Below are 17,685 nucleotides of genomic sequence, written 5' to 3'. Positions count from 1 at the left end.
GACCACCCAAAGAAGGCATTGAATAATTTCCGTAACACTACTAACTACCTACTGCACTACTACTACTCCGGCAAGCTACATAACAAAGTAATAAGGTAAAAAGTTTAAAAAAATACGCAACGGCACCCTATACTTATAAGGAGCGCAGCAAGAAGCCAAAGCCAACCCCGATAACATATGTATGTAGACGTAGCATAGCCTAATCGCAGCTCACAACTCAACTTCATCATCTCCCTTTCCTTCCCCGTGTCTTTCTTTCTCTCTTCGACTACTCATCTCCCCACCTCTTCAATACTCTTAGCTCAATACTACAGCCTAATCTCCTCATTGATATCCATCCCATCCCAAAAACGCCGAAGCCATGCTCGAAGCCCAATCTCAACACCTCGCCTAGGTGTGCAAAAAAACAAGGAGAAAGGGGTGTGGGTTAACAATATAAAAAGGTAATAATGGATGCGTCGTTTCCGTTGAGTTCGTGAGAGGATACACGCCAGGTGTATTCCGGATATCCATAAATTGTAGTCCTCTTTGCGAGGTACTTGGGTAGGTAAGCATATATAGTAGCTGAGCTAAAGGCGCGACCGAATAGAGCGATATTCATATGCTTGAATGTGTGTATGTATGCTTGTTTGTCGTAAGTCGCGTTGCTGATGTTGAATATTTGTTATTATTGGAGACCCCTATATTGCATGATCTCCAGCATGCATTGCTATGCGAGGTCCATTCCCTCCGAGTCGTCAACGTCGGAAGGTAGAGCTTGCGTGTGGTCGCTGCTGATGCTATCTTTTCGCGAGACACCGGATGCATCGAATCGGCCACGGCAGTTATCCACATATTCCAACTCGTCACCTCCGATGACCCTGCCCTCCATGTCGATCTCTTGTGATAGCTCGACTAGAGCTGATCGCGGTAAGCGCAGGAACCCCTGGGTGCGTACGATACGGCCCCAGTGTGTTAGACAGAATTGTGCGGCTCTCTTACGAAGCCAATCCTCGCTCGCCAGTCCTGCGCAGTACCAGATAATACATGCGTGCTCTACGTCAAGCTCCTTTGATAGTCGATTCACGCAGAGAAGGCGTAGGTGGGGTATATTGTAAATGTTGGACATGACCAACAATCCCGCGACGTCCGAAAGATCGGTCACGCCGTCGTCGGCATGGATGCTGTCCGTGTAGAGGTAGTATAAGAATGCCTTGACTACAGTGTAGGGCTCCGGAATGTGCATCTTCTTTGTGTGGAACTCTGCCATCTGCGCATTATACAGCCTGGCAAAGTGCGGCCATCTAGCTTGGAGGATGAGCTTGTGAACATGAATCGGGGCAGAAGTGGGCGCATCAGGCGTGAGCCAATTTTGGTCCATTGGTGATTCCCCTGCTCGAATAAGACTCGAACCCATCATGTCGTCTTCGTCGTAGTCATCACCGGCAAGAGCGGTTATTGTGAAGTCAGTTCCACTTCCGGTCTCCGGTGGCTGATTGAAAAGTTTGGCAAGATCGTGACCGAGTCCTTTCGAGGGCTGATCTTGAATCCGAGCGTGGGAGGTTGGTCTAGCATGGTCCGCCCGAAGTTCAGAGCTCGCGTTGTTTCCTAAAAAGCCATATCGTCGCAGATCAATTTCCATTATATCACTTAGATACTCCTCAAAACCATTCGGTCCCATGTCGTTAACTGCGTCGGTCGGGCATCCTAGCAGCCAGGCTTTCGTCCCATCTTCATTCATAGTGCAATAATGCCATTGATAACCCGACTTGAAAATTTCCCGGCCCTCGGCCAGTTTCTGCCATCTCAACGTAGCTAGATCCAAGGCCGATAAGGAACATTCCTTCGAAGTAATCGTCGCAACCGGGGTGACGAAATCTAAGAGCGTACCCGAGGAGTAGATGTGAAAATGGATACCGGAACCTTGAGACGGAATATTTCCGCCGGATATGAATCTTAGGACGGAGATCGGGCCGGGGGCCATCGGAACCTGTCTCTTTAGATGGAATGAAGGGGTGTTGACCTGAGCTGTCCGGATGTTAGCTGCAAAGCCTGAAGCTCCAATAGGTGGAGCTGAACCAATCGAATAAGACGGCCGTGGGGAATCGCCGGGACGGCTTGTCGATGCTTGTCGGTCAGGAGCGGAGCTCCCGATTTGCGGCGGAGATTCGAAATCCGGGCTGCCTTTGAGGTCAAGCCACCATAAATCGCCGATTTTGTCCATGTCCCTACTTAATCCGCCAAATACCCAGACTCGATCGCCCCTACAAAATATTAGCACTAAGCAGTAGGGTTATAATAAACTAAATGAATATACCATATATAGGCCGAGTGGTCGAATCTGGGAACGAAGCGCCATGATCTCGACCAGGTGTAGGTCTTCAAGTCTAAATAGCATATGTCTTCCGAGACATAGCTCTCATGGCCTGTTATGCCACCAACGATGAACAACTTGTCTTCGTGCAAGACCGCCGCGTGTCTAGCTCGACCCTTCGGAACGGGACCGGAGACGTGGGGCTGCGTCCAATGAGCGGTCTTCAGATCGAATACTATGAGATCGGAAAGATACGTCCTATGCTCATTCTCACCGCCGAAAACTAGGAGCTTATCACCCTGATACAAAGTAGCAGTATGTCCTACAAAAATACGTAAGCTTCGGCGCACACGTGAGAACACAGCAGGCCAAACCTACCCATTCTTACGCCAGGGATATCCCCATAGTTGTCCACAAGACTCCACTGGTGGCTAACGAGGTCAAGTTTTAATACGTGGTTGTAGACCTCATCTGTGTACTGATCAAATCCGCCGAAAGCATAGATTTGATTATTTCCACAATATGTAACCGATGCGTTGACCAAACAAGCAGGCCGCTGGCCGAGAGTTCGCGTCACTTTCGGTCGGTAACCATCCATCATAGGCCTACTTTTCATGGGCGAGTTTGGCATAACGAAGGTGTTATTCGACGACACGGCAGACATAGCAGATACGGGAGTCGGCGCATTTGAGGTTGACGGTGTTACGGAGGAGGGCGCGGAGGGAGCGTAGGGAGGGTTAGCGGAGTTGGAAGGGCCGCCAAAAAGGGAGTGCGAAATGGACGAGGGAGTTGAGGGATGGGCCATTTTCGATGTTCGATGTTCGATTTATCGATTATCGATTGTAAGGCTACCTAGATTTAGCTGCGGCAGGTTTTCGACTGGGTTTTGGCTGGGTTTAGCAGCAGCTGAACACTGGAAAGGCTGGACTGGGACTGGGACAAGAAAGACAAAGGTTATCTGTCGATCGCTTTTAAGACTACGTCGACATTTCTATTCCCTTCAGGCGCAAAAAAACTTGCGACGAGAAGACCAAATTGACCAACAAAGGGGTTTAGAATTGATTTGGAACAATGAAGATTATAATCTGAGAGGTGGATCTTGGAACCTTGGACTTGGGATGGCAGAGAAGAGTTTGGTTGTCCTATTGAGTCTGTGAGTCTGTGAGTCTGTCCAATATTTCATCAATCATCAATTTAGATGCACTGATGCAGCATTTGTCAAATGCAGGGGTTACTTGTTCTTCTTTCGATCAGCCAGTTCAGGCTCGGGTTCCCGTCTCACACCCGCTCACGGTCGAAGACAGGGTTGGTTCTGGGTTGGCTCTGGCCTGGCACTGGGTTGGCTATGATCAGGCTGGAAGAGTCCAAGTGGAGATACTTTTTTTAAATAATGACCAATGCGGCCTCGTTAATAAGTGACTAAGCATGGGACTGTGGAGACATGACTTTCGTACGCATTTTATGTAAAGTGACGCACGAGCCACAAAAGCCACTTGAAACGAATGTATGAATCGATAATTAAAATTTGGTACGTGACTATGGGCCTAAACTTAATCGGGCGTCGTTTGCTAGAAATTGGTGGGGTGAAATGGTTGCCCTGCACAACAAAGAAAGTGCGACCCACCCGTTGTAAACACATAAATCCAGAGAGTTCATCAGGAATTTTGACTTTCGATTCTTTCCTCATTACAAACCTTCACTCTCTCCATCCGCAACCCTTCAAATTCCATAAATACTCTCTGCCTTTCTAGGCCACATTACCATCACAAAGCCTTTCGCAAAGAATTCATCACTTTTCGAGTCCATTAGATCTCATCGCTGCTACATACGTACAGCCATTTGATCGCCCCACCGACTCAGCCATTCTACGTGAAGGCATACTTCGATTTATCGAGCACAACAACGACTGATACTAACCAATTTACCCAATCCAGGAACCATTAACTTGAGTCTCTTGGAGCTCGTTCGATATTATCGGAGCTCTCATAACATACTCACATCAATACTCCTTCGAGACATTGAGTTGTACTTCGTCGGAGTTCAACACGTACTTATCTCGATACGCAACCTATTTATAGTCATACACTAGACAATTAGACGCCATGGCATCAGTTGCAGTATCGACTCCACTTAAGTCCCACAAGGGACTTTTCTCTTCCCGTACCGCTGGCGGTCGCATGCCCTTGACCCCATCCCCTCGCCAACGCACCGTGACCAACAATATCAATGTGGAAACGTCTCCCTTCACCCCCGACCGACAATCTCACGATGCGTGCCGCCCAGCTGGCAAGTCAGTTTATGGAGGAAACCTATCGGCACACTTTGCCAAGTCCAACACAAGAGCTTCGCACCGCAATTCGCCCAAGTCTAACATTGCCCGAAGTGTTGCCACTCCCCGCAAGGCTCTAGAGCTAGGTGTGTCGGACTTCACTCTCGTTGGCACTGGACATACCAAGTCCCCTTCTAGCAACAAGACGAAGAAAGCACCCCTACGACAGAAGTCCAACAAGACTACCATCAGCTATGCCGCCGACCGATTCATCCCGAATCGTAGCAACAGCTCCGCCATTTCCAATGTGGGCTCTGGAAAGCTTGATACTCAGGACAAGTCACGACCTAAGTCGGGTGCCAGCAACGAGCCGTCCACTGTCTTATCATCTGCTACAGACGATGCCATCGCTGCTCTAGAAAGCCTGAACATCAACGAGGATGAAGAGACCACCTACGCTCGCCCATCCCCCAACACTGTCGCCTACCAAGACTCCTTGGCTAGTGCTTGTGGCGTCAACCTTAACACACGCATTCTGCAGTTCAAGCCTGCTCCTCCCGAGTCGTCGAAGCCTATTGATCTTCGTCAACAATACAACCGACCTTTGAAGTCTGCCAGTGCCAACTCTGCCCAGTTCAGACGTCGCATCGCAACTAACCCCGAGCGTGTTCTCGACGCACCTGGTCTAATTGATGACTACTACTTGAACCTCCTCGACTGGAGCTCAGGTAACCAGGTTGCCATTGGTCTGGAGCGCAGTGTCTATGTCTGGTCCGCTGATGAAGGCTCTGTGAGCTGTTTGTTGGAGACTACCCCTGACACCTATGTCAGCAGTGTTAAGTGGTCTGGTGATGGTGCCTACGTCGGCGTTGGCCTTGGAACTGGTGAGGTTCAGATCTGGGACGTCGCTGAGGGCCAGAAGGTGCGCAGCATGTTCGGTCATGATACCCGCGTTGGTGTCATGGGCTGGAACAAGCACCTCCTATCTACTGGTGCCCGAAGTGGACTCGTCTACAACCACGATGTCCGTATTGCCGAGCATAAGGTTGCAGAGCTCGTCTCTCACACTTCCGAGGTCTGTGGACTGGAGTGGCGATCTGACGGTGCCCAGCTTGCTACCGGAGGCAATGACAACCTTGTTTCCATCTGGGATGCACGATCCCTTGCCGTCCCTAAGTTTACCAAGACCAACCACAAGGCTGCTGTCAAGGCTCTTGCTTGGTGCCCTTGGAACATCAACCTTCTCGCTACTGGTGGTGGCTCTTACGACCGTCATATTCACTTCTGGAACACCACGTCTGGTGCTCGCGTTAACAGCATCGACACTGGTTCTCAAGTCACCAGCCTCCGGTGGTCTACCAGCTACCGTGAAATCGTCAGCTCCAGTGGTTTCCCTGATAACTCGCTCAGCATCTGGAGCTACCCTACGCTCGTCCGCAACGTCGAGATCCCCGCCCACGAGAGCAGGGTTCTCCACAGCTGCCTCAGCCCTGACGGACAAATGCTCGCTACCGCAGGTAAGGAACAATCTATCACGAAATATGTCTTCTGAATATGCACTAACTTTTCCTACTATAGCTGCCGATGAGAGCTTGAAGTTCTGGAAGGTGTTTGAGAAGAAGGCCGGTGCCTCGGCAGGCATTGGTGCCAGTGGCTCTTCCAGCAAGGCCCAGATGGCTAAGCAAATGACCATCCGCTAAATCGCCATGCAGATCTGGTGAATGTCAGGATCACAATCAACAACAGTAGGTATCGCAATTTTATTCTGGCATCTCTGGTACTGCATTTGGTGTCCCTTAAGCGCGGCGTTGGGGATATTCGCATCCTGCGACCGTGTAAAGGTCTTCGTCCGGATAGGATAGGAGTTGGTCATGAGCTACGATATGATAACGCCTGTCATGGAAGGCCTGAAGATTGAGATTCATATGGGGAATTGTATCACAATGGGCATAATAGGCGTTTACGGTCATCAGGTTGCATTAGGCACTATTAATTAAGGATGAAGCAGTGATAACTAGGAGGTTCGCATATTCTAGTTTGAGCTTCTATTTATATTCCTAAAATTTTTGTGTATTCTCACGATTGTGACTTGCGATGCAGGTGATTCGGCTTACGCTCTCGATTGCTTCCGCTGTAAATGAAGATCGGGATTTGGTAATTAAGACCTGATTTGGCGTGCGATGATGACTTTCTTAGGTACATGCTTAGGTGCGTCATTCCCCGTATCAATGGTGGCAGTACCTGCCAATGTGTACCTGGGCAGCTGGGCGGCACAGTAGCGAGAGGTACGTAGGTACCTATTTTAGTTCGGCGTTAGTGCGGTTTAGGCTGTGTTAGGTAAGCATAGACGCGGCACTTCCCAATGTATTAACAAACTGCACTGTTTTAGGTGAACTTCGCGAGAACATCACCAACTTCATCCATTTCATGGTCAGCCCAACACGCTGCAGCAGTACACAACCGTGAGAAATCATATGCGAACATATGAAGTAAGATCAGGGAAGGCATAAATTTAAGTTTTAGCAATATTTGAAGAGGGCGCACGGGGAGGAGTTTGGGCATTTGAGTGAATGCTTGGGGTTCCGTTACCGACCTGCGTATTCCAGCCATTCTACACATTCTACACTCACTCTACACACACTCTACGCACTCTAACTTTCGCTATTCGCCATTCGCAAGTCGCCGCATTCAACTTTATCTCCTTCGAACTTTCGCAACCCCACGTTCCCGACAATTGTAACTCTTTTCTTGCAATTGTCAATACTTTCCAAGGTTCATAATATTTTACCTTGAATTTTTTATGAAACCTGACAAGTCATTCGATTTATCGCATCCCTTCGCTCTGATCCGCACCCGACCTTGGCTTAAATAGCCATCCGATCTACCCAAACAACCGCGACTTGATCACTCAAGATGTCTAATTCGCAGGTCGGAAACGTTTATTCGCAGATCATCACCGATGTGCTCGAAGCATCGCGAGTAGATTTCGAAGAAGGCGGCGTGGACGAGACTGTTTTGGAAGAGCTGAAGAAGGTGAGTCATCGCGATCTTTTCTTTTTCTTCTTTCCTTCTCTACCGCTTCTCCCTTCGGTCAGCATCAATCATCGATAATCATCATATTATCATCGAATCCTTCATTTCAATAGAATTTTAATCGATTATTGTATACATTTTAAAAAGAATTGTTCGGATTTGAGGAGTTGGGAGGCAACCTCTGCTGTCACTTACCAGACAGGCGTGTGCTGGCAACAGGCGCGGCCGAGGGTGGTGAGAATTGGCGGATTTCGTGAGGGGCGGGCAGGCACTATTTGGGCTTTTTATCCCTCTGCGCCCGCTGCAAAGCTCCTTGTGACTCATGTCGTTTTTTATTGGCTCATTGGTTGAATGCTAATCCACTCACGTGCCACTCACTGTGCACGTTTACACTATTTCACTCGTCGCTCTCATATTCCAAGGATGCCGTCAACCGTCTACTCATCCAATACATTGCAAGCTCAATGTTTCAAGTCACTTACCCATGTCTCCTACAAATTGTCAAAATATATGACATTGTATTATTCATGCAAATATGGGTTCTATTAGCTAACAATTCTCTACTAGGGATGGCAAAAGAAGCTATCCCAGCAGCAGCTGGCTGTCTTCCCTTGGGACCCTAAGCCGGACCCTCCTGCGCCTGCTGTTGCAGCACCTCAACCTACTCCGGTGCCTGAGCCTACTCCTCAGGCTCCTACCAACGGCGCTTCGTACAATCAGCAACATGCGCCTCAACCACAAGGCTTGACTATGCCTGGATCGCAACCCCTTAGAGATGCTGCGATCAAGTCGGAACCCGGCGTCAAGACAGAGCCCGATCTTGAACATACGCCTTCGTTCCCCCAAGCCGCTCAGCAAGGTGGTTCTGACGTCGTTCAAGAACGCGTCTCCCAACAGCTGCAGTCTATGTATGGCGATCGTGCGGCAGCTTCAATCAAGCAGCTTCAGCAGACCTTTAACAACGGCCAGCCGCAGAACGCCCAGAGGCCTGGTGGTCAACCCGTCCCGCAGAACTACCCTGCTCAGTTCCAGGGTCATCCTCAGCAGCAGTACCGACCCACCATGCCTCCTAATGCTCAACAGCAACGTGCCCAGATGCAGAACGGACAGAGACCTCCGCAGTCACAGATGGATGGCGCAAACGATGATCATGGTCACCTCGGAGTGCTAATGCGTCGCAGCCAAGCTGGCGATGTGGAGATGGGAAGAGTAGAGATTGACAGCTTGCTCCATGCCCAGATTGCGGCGAAGGCGAAAGCTATGGAAGGTGGTGGCTTAATGCTACCTCTCAAACGTACGGGTAAGGGCAAAGCTGCTGCCGCATATCACCGCACACCAGTCTCTAGCGGCCCTTCGCAATTCGACGGCACGGGCGCGGACGAAAGTATGAAGGACGAAGTATCTGATGAGGATGCCATCAACTCTGACCTCGATGATCCTGACGATAACCCCGAAGAGGAAGACGAGGACGAGGATGGTGGTCAGATCATGCTTTGCATGTATGACAAGGTCCAGCGCGTCAAGAACAAGTGGTAAGTAAAACTTTTTTGCTGGTAGATCTCTTGAACGGCATTTGCTCACGATCAAACAGGAAGTGTGTCTTGAAGGACGGTGTCCTTAGCGTGAACGGCAAGGACTACGTGTTTCACAAGGCTACTGGTGAATATGAATGGTAGTAGCCGGACGCTCTTCTTTCGATCATTGGCGTTACGTTGTACAAGACATGATTTCTTTTTTCGTATTTGAGGGCGTACATCGCCTACAGGCCGACTGCGACGATTTCCTTACTTCACTGCGTTGCAACGTACTAGCACCCTCGAATAGATAAACGATCAGGGTTAGCAAGGCAACTTAAGAAGCAGGAAGAGGGAATCTGTCTTACTCGGCATAAAATAGGGAAATAAACTAAAAAAAAAAAAAAAAGAACATGAACGAGACTCACAAGTGGATGGGCGGATGGAGTGATTCATTGATTTGCGATTAGGACTAGCATGGGAGGGACGTTGGTAGATATTGCTCTTTTTTCTACACCTTACTCTGTCTCTCTATCTCTCCAACTCTGCATTACCTCCGATCCACTTACCTGCGACGAACGAACGTACTTCACCCCTGATTCTTCCCCGGCTTTTCGAACAGCGGGGAGGGGCGAGGCGTGCGGGAAGTGGAATGTGTAGACCTGGCTTTTTTCTGCCTGGTGCTTTAGGCTACTGGAGCTGGGGTGCTTGTACTAATAGCAGATACTTGTTGCTGAAAATTCCGTTTTTGATATGTGTATGTGCTTTGTGATTGTGATTGTGATTGTGGGTTTGGTGATTTGTGGTGAGGGTTTGGATGGTGTAGAGGGTGGTGATCGGGTAAGGCTAGCTGACGCCAGCTAGCTACGGGTATCGGTTCCGGCGATCGATCTGATTGAAGGGGGAATGTGATTACTCACGTAAGTATTGCCGGCTGATGGCGGGTAAGCTTGGGACGGACCGTACCGTGGTGGGTTGGTTGGGATGGTGGTAGGGGGTGATATGTGTGTATGTCCCCTTTATTAGAGAACTGCCTTGCTTGGGACGTATTTTATATATCTGCAAGTATCTTAGGATTTGGGAGGTGAGCAGGTAGTATTTAGGAGGTTGAATGCCTAGGGGGGAGATGAGTTCATTGGCTTATAAAGGATAAGTTATATAGATAGGTACCTACATTCGAGAAGGGGAATGCTTGAAAAGGGAGTTTGGATATGGAGTATGCTATCTAGATTCATCTTCGGCTTATCAACGGCAGATCCTACCTAAGGGGCTCGACGGGGAATATGTGCCGGGAAACACGTGACCCCACGGCGTAGTTCTGCCTCAGGGTGACTCAGTATCTCAACCCTTGCCGTCGCTAAATTTTCGGACAACGCAACAAGGCTTATATAGTGTGATAAAGTCCGGACATTCAACCGACCCCACTAAATGGACTTATCCTGGGTGACTTGAGGCCAGAGAAAACTCTAACAAGGCTTGCTATATGGTGGAGCGGTATCTCTCACCTGCACTTGACACCGTGGCTTGCCTGACTGGGGTTTTTCGTAGGTTCTGGATTCGAAATTCAGTTCTGAGCTTTTTTTTGGGCTTTTTTATTTTTTTAACTTGGATTATCATCATCGCCATTATAAGCTGATTTTCTCTAGATGACCTTACCCACATACCTATTATATAATATTCTATGCATTAATCTTGACTTATCTGCACACATTCGTACCTTTATATGCTGTCGTGGTCTGATTAGACTTCTTACACATGTGCTTACCACCCACCTGTGCAATACTCATCGAATACTATGCCGTGCCTGCGTTTTATTAGCCACCCAGGTACCATATCTTGGATTTTACTAGAAGGCACATGTCATGCATTCTATGAAATTCTCTACTTTTATGCATTAAAGCTTTCGTGATAGGACGAAGTGTACTCGGATGCGACTGAGTACCTAGTATATCCATGGATTACTCAGATCTACTCCTACTCCTACCCCATCAATTATCATAGCACTATGTCTAAGCGATCATCTACCGCCCTTAAATCCCGTGACTATCGACAGGCGACGAGTACACACAGCTACAGGGAATCATAGTTTATATTATGCATTTAATCGTCCATCTACACTTCAGCTGCTATCAACCGGATGTCATATCCCCCTTTCCTCCAAGACTCGGTGACCTTAATCTTAAGGGGGCCATTGACGATGGGCTAACCCTTCTATTTTATGTTATCGACCTTCTCGATACTATTAGGGCACACGAGATACGCGATGAACGCCCTTTGAGGGTATCAAGATCGCGCACGGGGATGGACGTGAGGGTCGTTGCCTGTCGATGACCCTCAATCCGACCTTGCGCGTCCCATAAGACGCCTAGTTAGAAACAACCATAAGATAATGGCAACCTCGTAAGGAAAGAAACAGGTATCAGACACGTTATAACATCACAAAGAGTACACGATATGTTACTACAACCACATCGAGGTTACCCATGACAACAGTCGCTTGGAAATCTGCGATTACGTAACCAAGTATACATATAAAACATAGTTAATGTTAGATGGTTAAGAGAAACACTTGGAGCCACTTGACTCGCAATCATACACATACGGCTTGAAATCCCGACGTACTTGGCCAGAGTGACGTTAGTTACGTTTGTACACTTCTTAGTTCGATGGCAGGCCATAAACGGGGCCGATATACGAGGTCGTTCTCTGCTGTTTCCGTAGAGATTCACGAAGCCATGCCATATCCGGCCTCATATAGGGACCTTCATAGAGCGTCAAGTTCCGCGAGACGGAAGTGCAGTTCCGAAGGCGCGGGAGCATGACTCCGGTATGATGAACTAGAAGTTAGGTTAGGAAGTAAGTATGTAACTAGTGCTGGTCCTAGAAAGACGGCGATATGTAGTAAGAAATATGGAGGCGGTCTGCGATACGGTCTTCTAGATGAGTTGTCGTCTCGTTCCCAGAGCGGTATGCCGAATCCTGGAGATCTTTACGAAACTAGCATCATCGGTCTGACACGTGGGTCCGTCGACCGGGTCTTATGCCCTTGAGTTAAGACTCGTCATTACTGACACGTGAACTTTTCGTTATCCCTCTGAGGGGGAAACTAAGTCGCATGTGGAAGCTCGTCTCCGTTCGTGTATGGATATCCGTCCCTTTGGAGTTAAGTTATCATGTATGTTGGTCCCGGCGGCCGGGCGGCCGGGTCTCGGGTGGGACCCGCGTCGTAAATCTTACCAACGCGGGAGTGATATGTTATAAAGTTGACATAATTGTGAGCTGAGGGGTATATGGAATGGCTGCATGGGGCAACCTCTACCCGGTGGATGGTGCGTCGATTATAACTTTGTGGCTTGAGGAACTAGTTCGTGTTGGGCTCGAAGCTCGGGGGACAAGTCGGTGATTACACGTGTATTGGTATATGTGGTAATTGATCATAAGTAGCCGTGAGCGGTTGATATCTCGAGAGCTAAGGAAGGGCTAAGGCACCTCACATTCTGAAGCTATCCATGTTATCATAAGAAGAGTGTCATTGGGTGCCGCCGTGTTGGGTTACTCCTCTATGCCATTTTTAGTTGGTACGAGTCTCTTAGCAGCATCTTATACCCTGATAAATGCGCCACAACTCTCTAATTGAGATGAGTCAGCATCCTTGTCTATAAGTACAGTACTTACCTACCCACTACCTAGCATTGCCATCCTTGACCCAAAGCGAGCATGGCTTGTTCAAGTCGGAGTATAACCCGGGGTTTAACGGACAGTAAAATAGCCTCGCAGGATTTTCCTTAATAGGTTACCTCTATGTGGGTTTATGTAGGACTCCTACGACTTCTAGCTGGCTTGGGGTCCGTGAAATTGTTGGAGGATCGAACATAGCGACGTGGGGGAAAGGGTCCGAACATTTAGCTATACGAAGATTCTAACAAATTGTAACAAGTCGTAACCGCGATGTGCCGTTACGTGCCTGGGAAATTGATGAGTGTGAATGCAGGTCTCACCTTCGGTAACTTTTTCTATAGGCCGAACTAGATCGGTCAGGGTTATGGTGAAGATGTGGCGCCTGCGACATGCGGCTCGCGGCAGATGATCGCTAGGTCTAGTGTTCTTGTGTAACTCTTGTTGAGATGACCGGCAGGGGGGATGATACAGCTTGCAGGTTGCAAGGTTGTTCGAATATCCCTTGTTTACGTAATGTCGAGATGGAACTTGGAAGCGAGCTTGTGTAAGGGCTGTCTAGGTATGGTAGTTCTTGACCTAGAGACCGAATAAATTAATACCTACTAGCCAAACAAGTTCACCGGCTGACCTTGATGTTGGAAGTTAAGGCGATTCCATCCCGTGCCTCCCAGGAGGAGATTCTTGAAGCGGGGATTTTCTCTATCCCCTAGTCAGATCCTTGGTCGAATCCATCTAGCTGACTCTTACTAGATCTAATCATAATAGTTAATATAAAAAATGAAATGGAAAAAGTATTAGTACGTACCTAGGTACATATGTAAGCCGGCGAGGGTGGCGGGAAGTGCGGGATCGGCGGAAGAAGAGCAAAAATGTGGAAAAAGTGAAATTTAGTTGACCCGACAATCTGGTAACGAATGTGTGAGCGGTGAGACGTAAATTTATAGGTCTATTCGATAGGCAGTCAGACAGGCAATTCGGGATTTGATTTCGGGTCCCGGTCCTAACTTGGATGCTTGATGCAACCTTCTTCGCCGGCGGCAATTATGATTTGCAAGAATCCTCGCCTTTTGCATAGGATTCTACCTGGTCCTCATCCCCGGCAGACCCGTACTTTCAGTAAGATGTTAAAATTCCGGCTGGCTGGCCGCTTGTCTATCATAGACGGTTCGATCAGCTGATACCAATTTGATGCAACTAGTCTCTCACTATTCCCGTCTTGGGCGGATTGAGATTCTGAGATTCTGGTACTGCGATATGATATATGCATATGAGCTCAGTTTAATGCGCGATCAAATTAACGAGACGGTGTCTGTACGCCTTGGAGAAACCTGACGATAAAGCTAGGACAAATTAACTTGGAAGTGTAGCTGGTCATCGGATGGCTATTCGGTTCCAACTGCGTCTCCTAGATTTTAGCCAGAAGCATTAAAAATGTGTTGTATTATGTCTCCTGCCGAGGGAAGCGCTCTGAGATGATTTGTCAACTAATCTAATATGATTCGAATGGCGACTGACTCGACGGACTCGTGGGGTAGCTTTGTAGCCATGATAACCGTTCCTTTCCAGGGCAATTTGTTGATTAAGAGGCAAGACATATACGACTCGGAGATGCACCTCACCTACATGTCTCGGCGCTTGGTAATTGAAACGCGATAAATTTGTCCTTTCAAGTACCGAATGTTTTCGGTAGAGTTACATGCAGCCGTGTCGCCCTTGTATACCGAATTGGAATTTTTATAGGCATCTGACAGGCGTTGGTGAACGCAGGTCAAAGCTGAAGACGGCTTATCGCAGTTCTCTTTCTGCTTTCTGCGAGATCTATCTTGCTGGCTGTAGGAATGCAGGTACCAGTGAATTACCCGACGGCGGCCTTTGCGGTCTACGATCGATACCAAGACCAGCCCAGTCATTTGATCCTGCAGCCGGCCGTTGCAAGGTCAGCTCGCTCGCTCGGCATCCAATAGGATGGCATCGATATGGTTCCAAAGTAGACGGGCGTCGCACAGTCATAACTGAAGGACCGATGAAATCTAATGGTCAAACATGCCACTAGAAGACCAGGCTGGCAGATAAAATTAGAACGGTGGGTTTTGTACGTCGGGATCGAGAGCGGTTCGCAAGAGTGGTTCGCGGTGTTGTCCGAAAGTTGAAACTACAGAGTGAAAATACGAATCGCGGACACACCAGCGATCGACATTTGTCTACAAGGCCTAATTACAACCTAGCGATCGTTTCAGCTTGGTTGGAACCTTGTAGATGTATTTTTGCCGGAGTAGTGATGCATACCTGCCTAGGTAGGCAGCTATGAGAACTCGGATTGGCTGAGGTGAGCTGTCGGATCGGCTAGCCATGCCCTTGTCGGGCCAGCATAGTCCTCGACGACCAAAATACCGGGCCGAGGACAGGGGTGGCTTAAGGGACATCCCGCTAATGCCTCGCTGATGGAGGTGGAAGTAAGGCCCACCATCTGCATTCTTCCTGACGTGAGGATGACTCTTTTGAATCGATGTGTCTAATGTATGTAGGACACGAGTACATCGTACGGATTGCTGGGTCGCTCACTTTGTTGGAATCCTTTTCAGCAGCCATGGACCCTTTCCATGTCTTCATTAAAGAATTCTGACCCGAGACAATTGCCAACACAGCTCTCTAACTAGTGGGGAAATGCCAAGAACCATGTTAATTGCGTTCCGTACTGTCGGGTTCGATATTCTTGTCCTAATTGGTCTTCGTGGCAGGACTCTTCCCCCGTGAGGGTTAAACCCAGCCTGTGCTAAGTCACTTAAGTCTAGGGTACCTGCTTATACCTCGATATGATAATAAAAACTCCTTAGGGAAATGTCGATTATCTAGGTCATAATACGATGCCGATTATCGTAATAGGCTAGGTTTTGCGACGAACCCTGGCTGCTCCGTCATGCTTATGAGGTTCGACGTATGTCTCTACTCAACTTATACCTGCAGTATTGGGTTAATGACTTGTGGACCCCATCAGCTCGAATGCATAGGTAGAAATGAGGTATCCAATCTATGTGAGGACTTTGTGAGGGCTAGACGTGCTTGGGTCTCGTCTAAGTGAGTTGGCTGACGATCGTCGTGAACACATGGCATTAGACCTCGTTTAAAGATGGGCTTGATTGTTACTCGAGAGGAATTGCGAGTTGCCCGATTGTGATGGTAAAATAGATAAATGAGGGTCAATTGGTAGGTAGTACTGCCTCGCAACGAGATGTTAGGGTAGGGAATTGTACCGAGGGCGCTGTATGGTGTTTTCATATGCAATAACAGCTCAAGAGGAACGGCCTAGTTGCATCTGCAGATGCACCCAACGGTGCAACAAGCAACGAGTACTTCGTAGGTACACCGCTGGACATCCCTGATGCCCATGTTGAACATGTACTTCGGTAGGTTAGAGCTCCATCATCATAACTGTCCCACCGCCATGGTTCGGCGCCCCGCGATGGGAAGACGTGTTTCCAATTTGGACGAGTCTCGTTGATGACTTTATTTCCAGCAGCCTTAAGGTGTACTATAACGAACGGAAACCACAGAAAACCAAGTTTGGTTCTCGCTGCGGTCTCTATCCTAGTCATAAGTGACACGATCAAGGCTTTTAGTTGACCATCCTAGTAAATATTTCGCATATTTAATGGGTATACCCGAATGTTATAGAGGCGGGAGTGAGGGTATCGTCATTGTGCGTGCAGCCACAAAGCAATAACACCCCTTCGAATCTAAGCTCTTATTTGGATTAGCTTGGATGCTGTTAGTCTTGCGCGTTTTCCCATCAATATCGTTACGAGGTTAGTGATACTATCAGGGAAAGAGTGTTTAAGCGTATGTCTGTCTATAGGTAAGAGATGTAAATGCTTTTGACGAGATGTATCGCATTGCGTACCTCCAACTTACCTGCCGTGAGTACAAGGGAGACCTTGCGGAGAGCGGATACCAGGGTTGTTGGTTATCCTAAAAGGGACCGCCGGTGGACAGTCATTGGTGGGAGCGCTGGGAGTTGTTGGAACGAAGAATGTACAGTGACTTTGGACCATACGGAGCCTTATTTAGGATAGTCTTATGATCTGACGTCGGGATGATTCGTTGCGAGAGGCCATTTCGCAACCGCAAAGTGACGCACGCTCTCGGGAATCTGCTTAACCAGCTATAGATTGTCGCCTCTCTAAGTTGCACTTTGTGACTGATTCGCAACAGCGCATTAAGGGGATGTTTCTCCAGAGGGTCGTCTGCTTAGATGCGTCTAACGTCCCCTCTAGACGTAATGGTTTGTTTATGTCTTAACCATGATGCGCACAAGTCGGTGTATTGTTTAGCCATCTGACCTTGAGGCCTCAGTAATGCGCGTTTACAGATATATCTAAGTCGTCTAGTCGTGTAACATGCCGCGTTCTCTCGAGATACACTACAGAGGAGGATATAAGCAACGGTCATAATGTGCCACTAATAACAGGTGGTAAGATGTTGTCAGCAACACATGTTACGCATATGGTAATTCCTCCCTCACTCCTGTGCTAGATTAGTTTCCGGACCTATAATAGCATAGTAGATGATTCGAGGCCATTAAGACGATTGTAGGTCGGGTAGAGTCTAGACTCGAGGGTTAGCAGATGTTATTTTGCTGCATCCCATAAGCTCTCCATTGATTACAAGATCTTGTACTAGTACCTCTCCCTTCAGCATTGTGTCACCGCTAAGGAAACACGATCCTCTTCATCGGGACTGAAAGCGCTATACCGGTGGGGCTAGGCTCTTAGGCGATGCGTCCACCCGAAGCCTTACAAAAAGAACCCACTTTGTCACCAAGTGGACGGGTCAAGCAACGAGGCATCGTCGGGTGTGTCATTAGATTGGTGGTACCGTTCCCGAGACTGCTCGTTGGCCGA

The 17,685-nt window shown here is 48.3% G+C and overlaps 3 protein-coding genes across 3 annotated transcripts; 2 read left to right on the top strand and 1 right to left on the bottom strand.

The window, feature by feature from the left end:
- Positions 1–323: 323 nt before the first annotated feature.
- GGS22DRAFT_72416 (galactose oxidase) lies at positions 324–3,298 on the bottom strand. Its single transcript, XM_047967917.1, has 3 exons — positions 2,672–3,298; positions 2,297–2,615; positions 324–2,243 (listed from the first exon to the last, which is right to left on the bottom strand). The coding sequence occupies exons 1-3, from the start codon at positions 3,096–3,098 to the stop codon at positions 710–712; spliced, it is 2,280 nt and encodes a 759-aa protein (XP_047815053.1). The 5' UTR covers positions 3,099–3,298; the 3' UTR covers positions 324–709.
- Positions 3,299–4,395: 1,097 nt separating this feature from the next.
- On the top strand, positions 4,396–6,262 carry GGS22DRAFT_192304 (WD domain-containing protein; the record flags this gene model as incomplete). The annotated part of the gene is made up of 2 exons (XM_047965239.1): positions 4,396–6,079; positions 6,141–6,262. The coding sequence occupies 2 exons, from the start codon at positions 4,396–4,398 to the stop codon at positions 6,260–6,262; spliced, it is 1,806 nt and encodes a 601-aa protein (XP_047815052.1).
- A 1,066-nt stretch (positions 6,263–7,328) lies between these two features.
- On the top strand, positions 7,329–9,429 carry GGS22DRAFT_72391 (transcription factor IIA, alpha/beta subunit). Its single transcript, XM_047967916.1, has 3 exons — positions 7,329–7,595; positions 8,163–9,127; positions 9,187–9,429. The coding sequence occupies exons 1-3, from the start codon at positions 7,476–7,478 to the stop codon at positions 9,269–9,271; spliced, it is 1,170 nt and encodes a 389-aa protein (XP_047815051.1). The 5' UTR covers positions 7,329–7,475; the 3' UTR covers positions 9,272–9,429.
- The last annotated feature ends 8,256 nt before the right edge of the window (positions 9,430–17,685 follow it).

Source organism: Annulohypoxylon maeteangense (genome assembly GCF_022496945.1).
Source record: "Annulohypoxylon maeteangense strain CBS 123835 unplaced genomic scaffold GGS22scaffold_20, whole genome shotgun sequence".
Taxonomy (NCBI): Eukaryota; Fungi; Ascomycota; class Sordariomycetes; order Xylariales; family Hypoxylaceae; genus Annulohypoxylon; species Annulohypoxylon maeteangense.
The sequence above is the reverse complement of the archived record's forward strand: the minus strand, read 5'-3'. Positions and strand labels throughout refer to the sequence as shown.

Excerpts from the sequence above, each read along its gene's own strand:
- GGS22DRAFT_72416 (XM_047967917.1), bottom strand. The coding sequence starts at position 3,098 with ATGGCCCATCCCTCAACTCCCTCGTCCATTTCGCACTCCCTTTTTGGC. Across the intron at positions 2,616-2,671 it reads TATCCCTGGCGTAAGAATGG|GACATACTGCTACTTTGTAT; the intron begins GTAGGTTTGGCC and ends GTATTTTTGTAG. Across the intron at positions 2,244-2,296 it reads GACCACTCGGCCTATATATG|GGGCGATCGAGTCTGGGTAT; the intron begins GTATATTCATTT and ends AATATTTTGTAG.
- GGS22DRAFT_72391 (XM_047967916.1), top strand. The coding sequence starts at position 7,476 with ATGTCTAATTCGCAGGTCGGAAACGTTTATTCGCAGATCATCACCGAT. Across the intron at positions 7,596-8,162 it reads TTTTGGAAGAGCTGAAGAAG|GGATGGCAAAAGAAGCTATC; the intron begins GTGAGTCATCGC and ends ATTCTCTACTAG. Across the intron at positions 9,128-9,186 it reads CAGCGCGTCAAGAACAAGTG|GAAGTGTGTCTTGAAGGACG; the intron begins GTAAGTAAAACT and ends ACGATCAAACAG.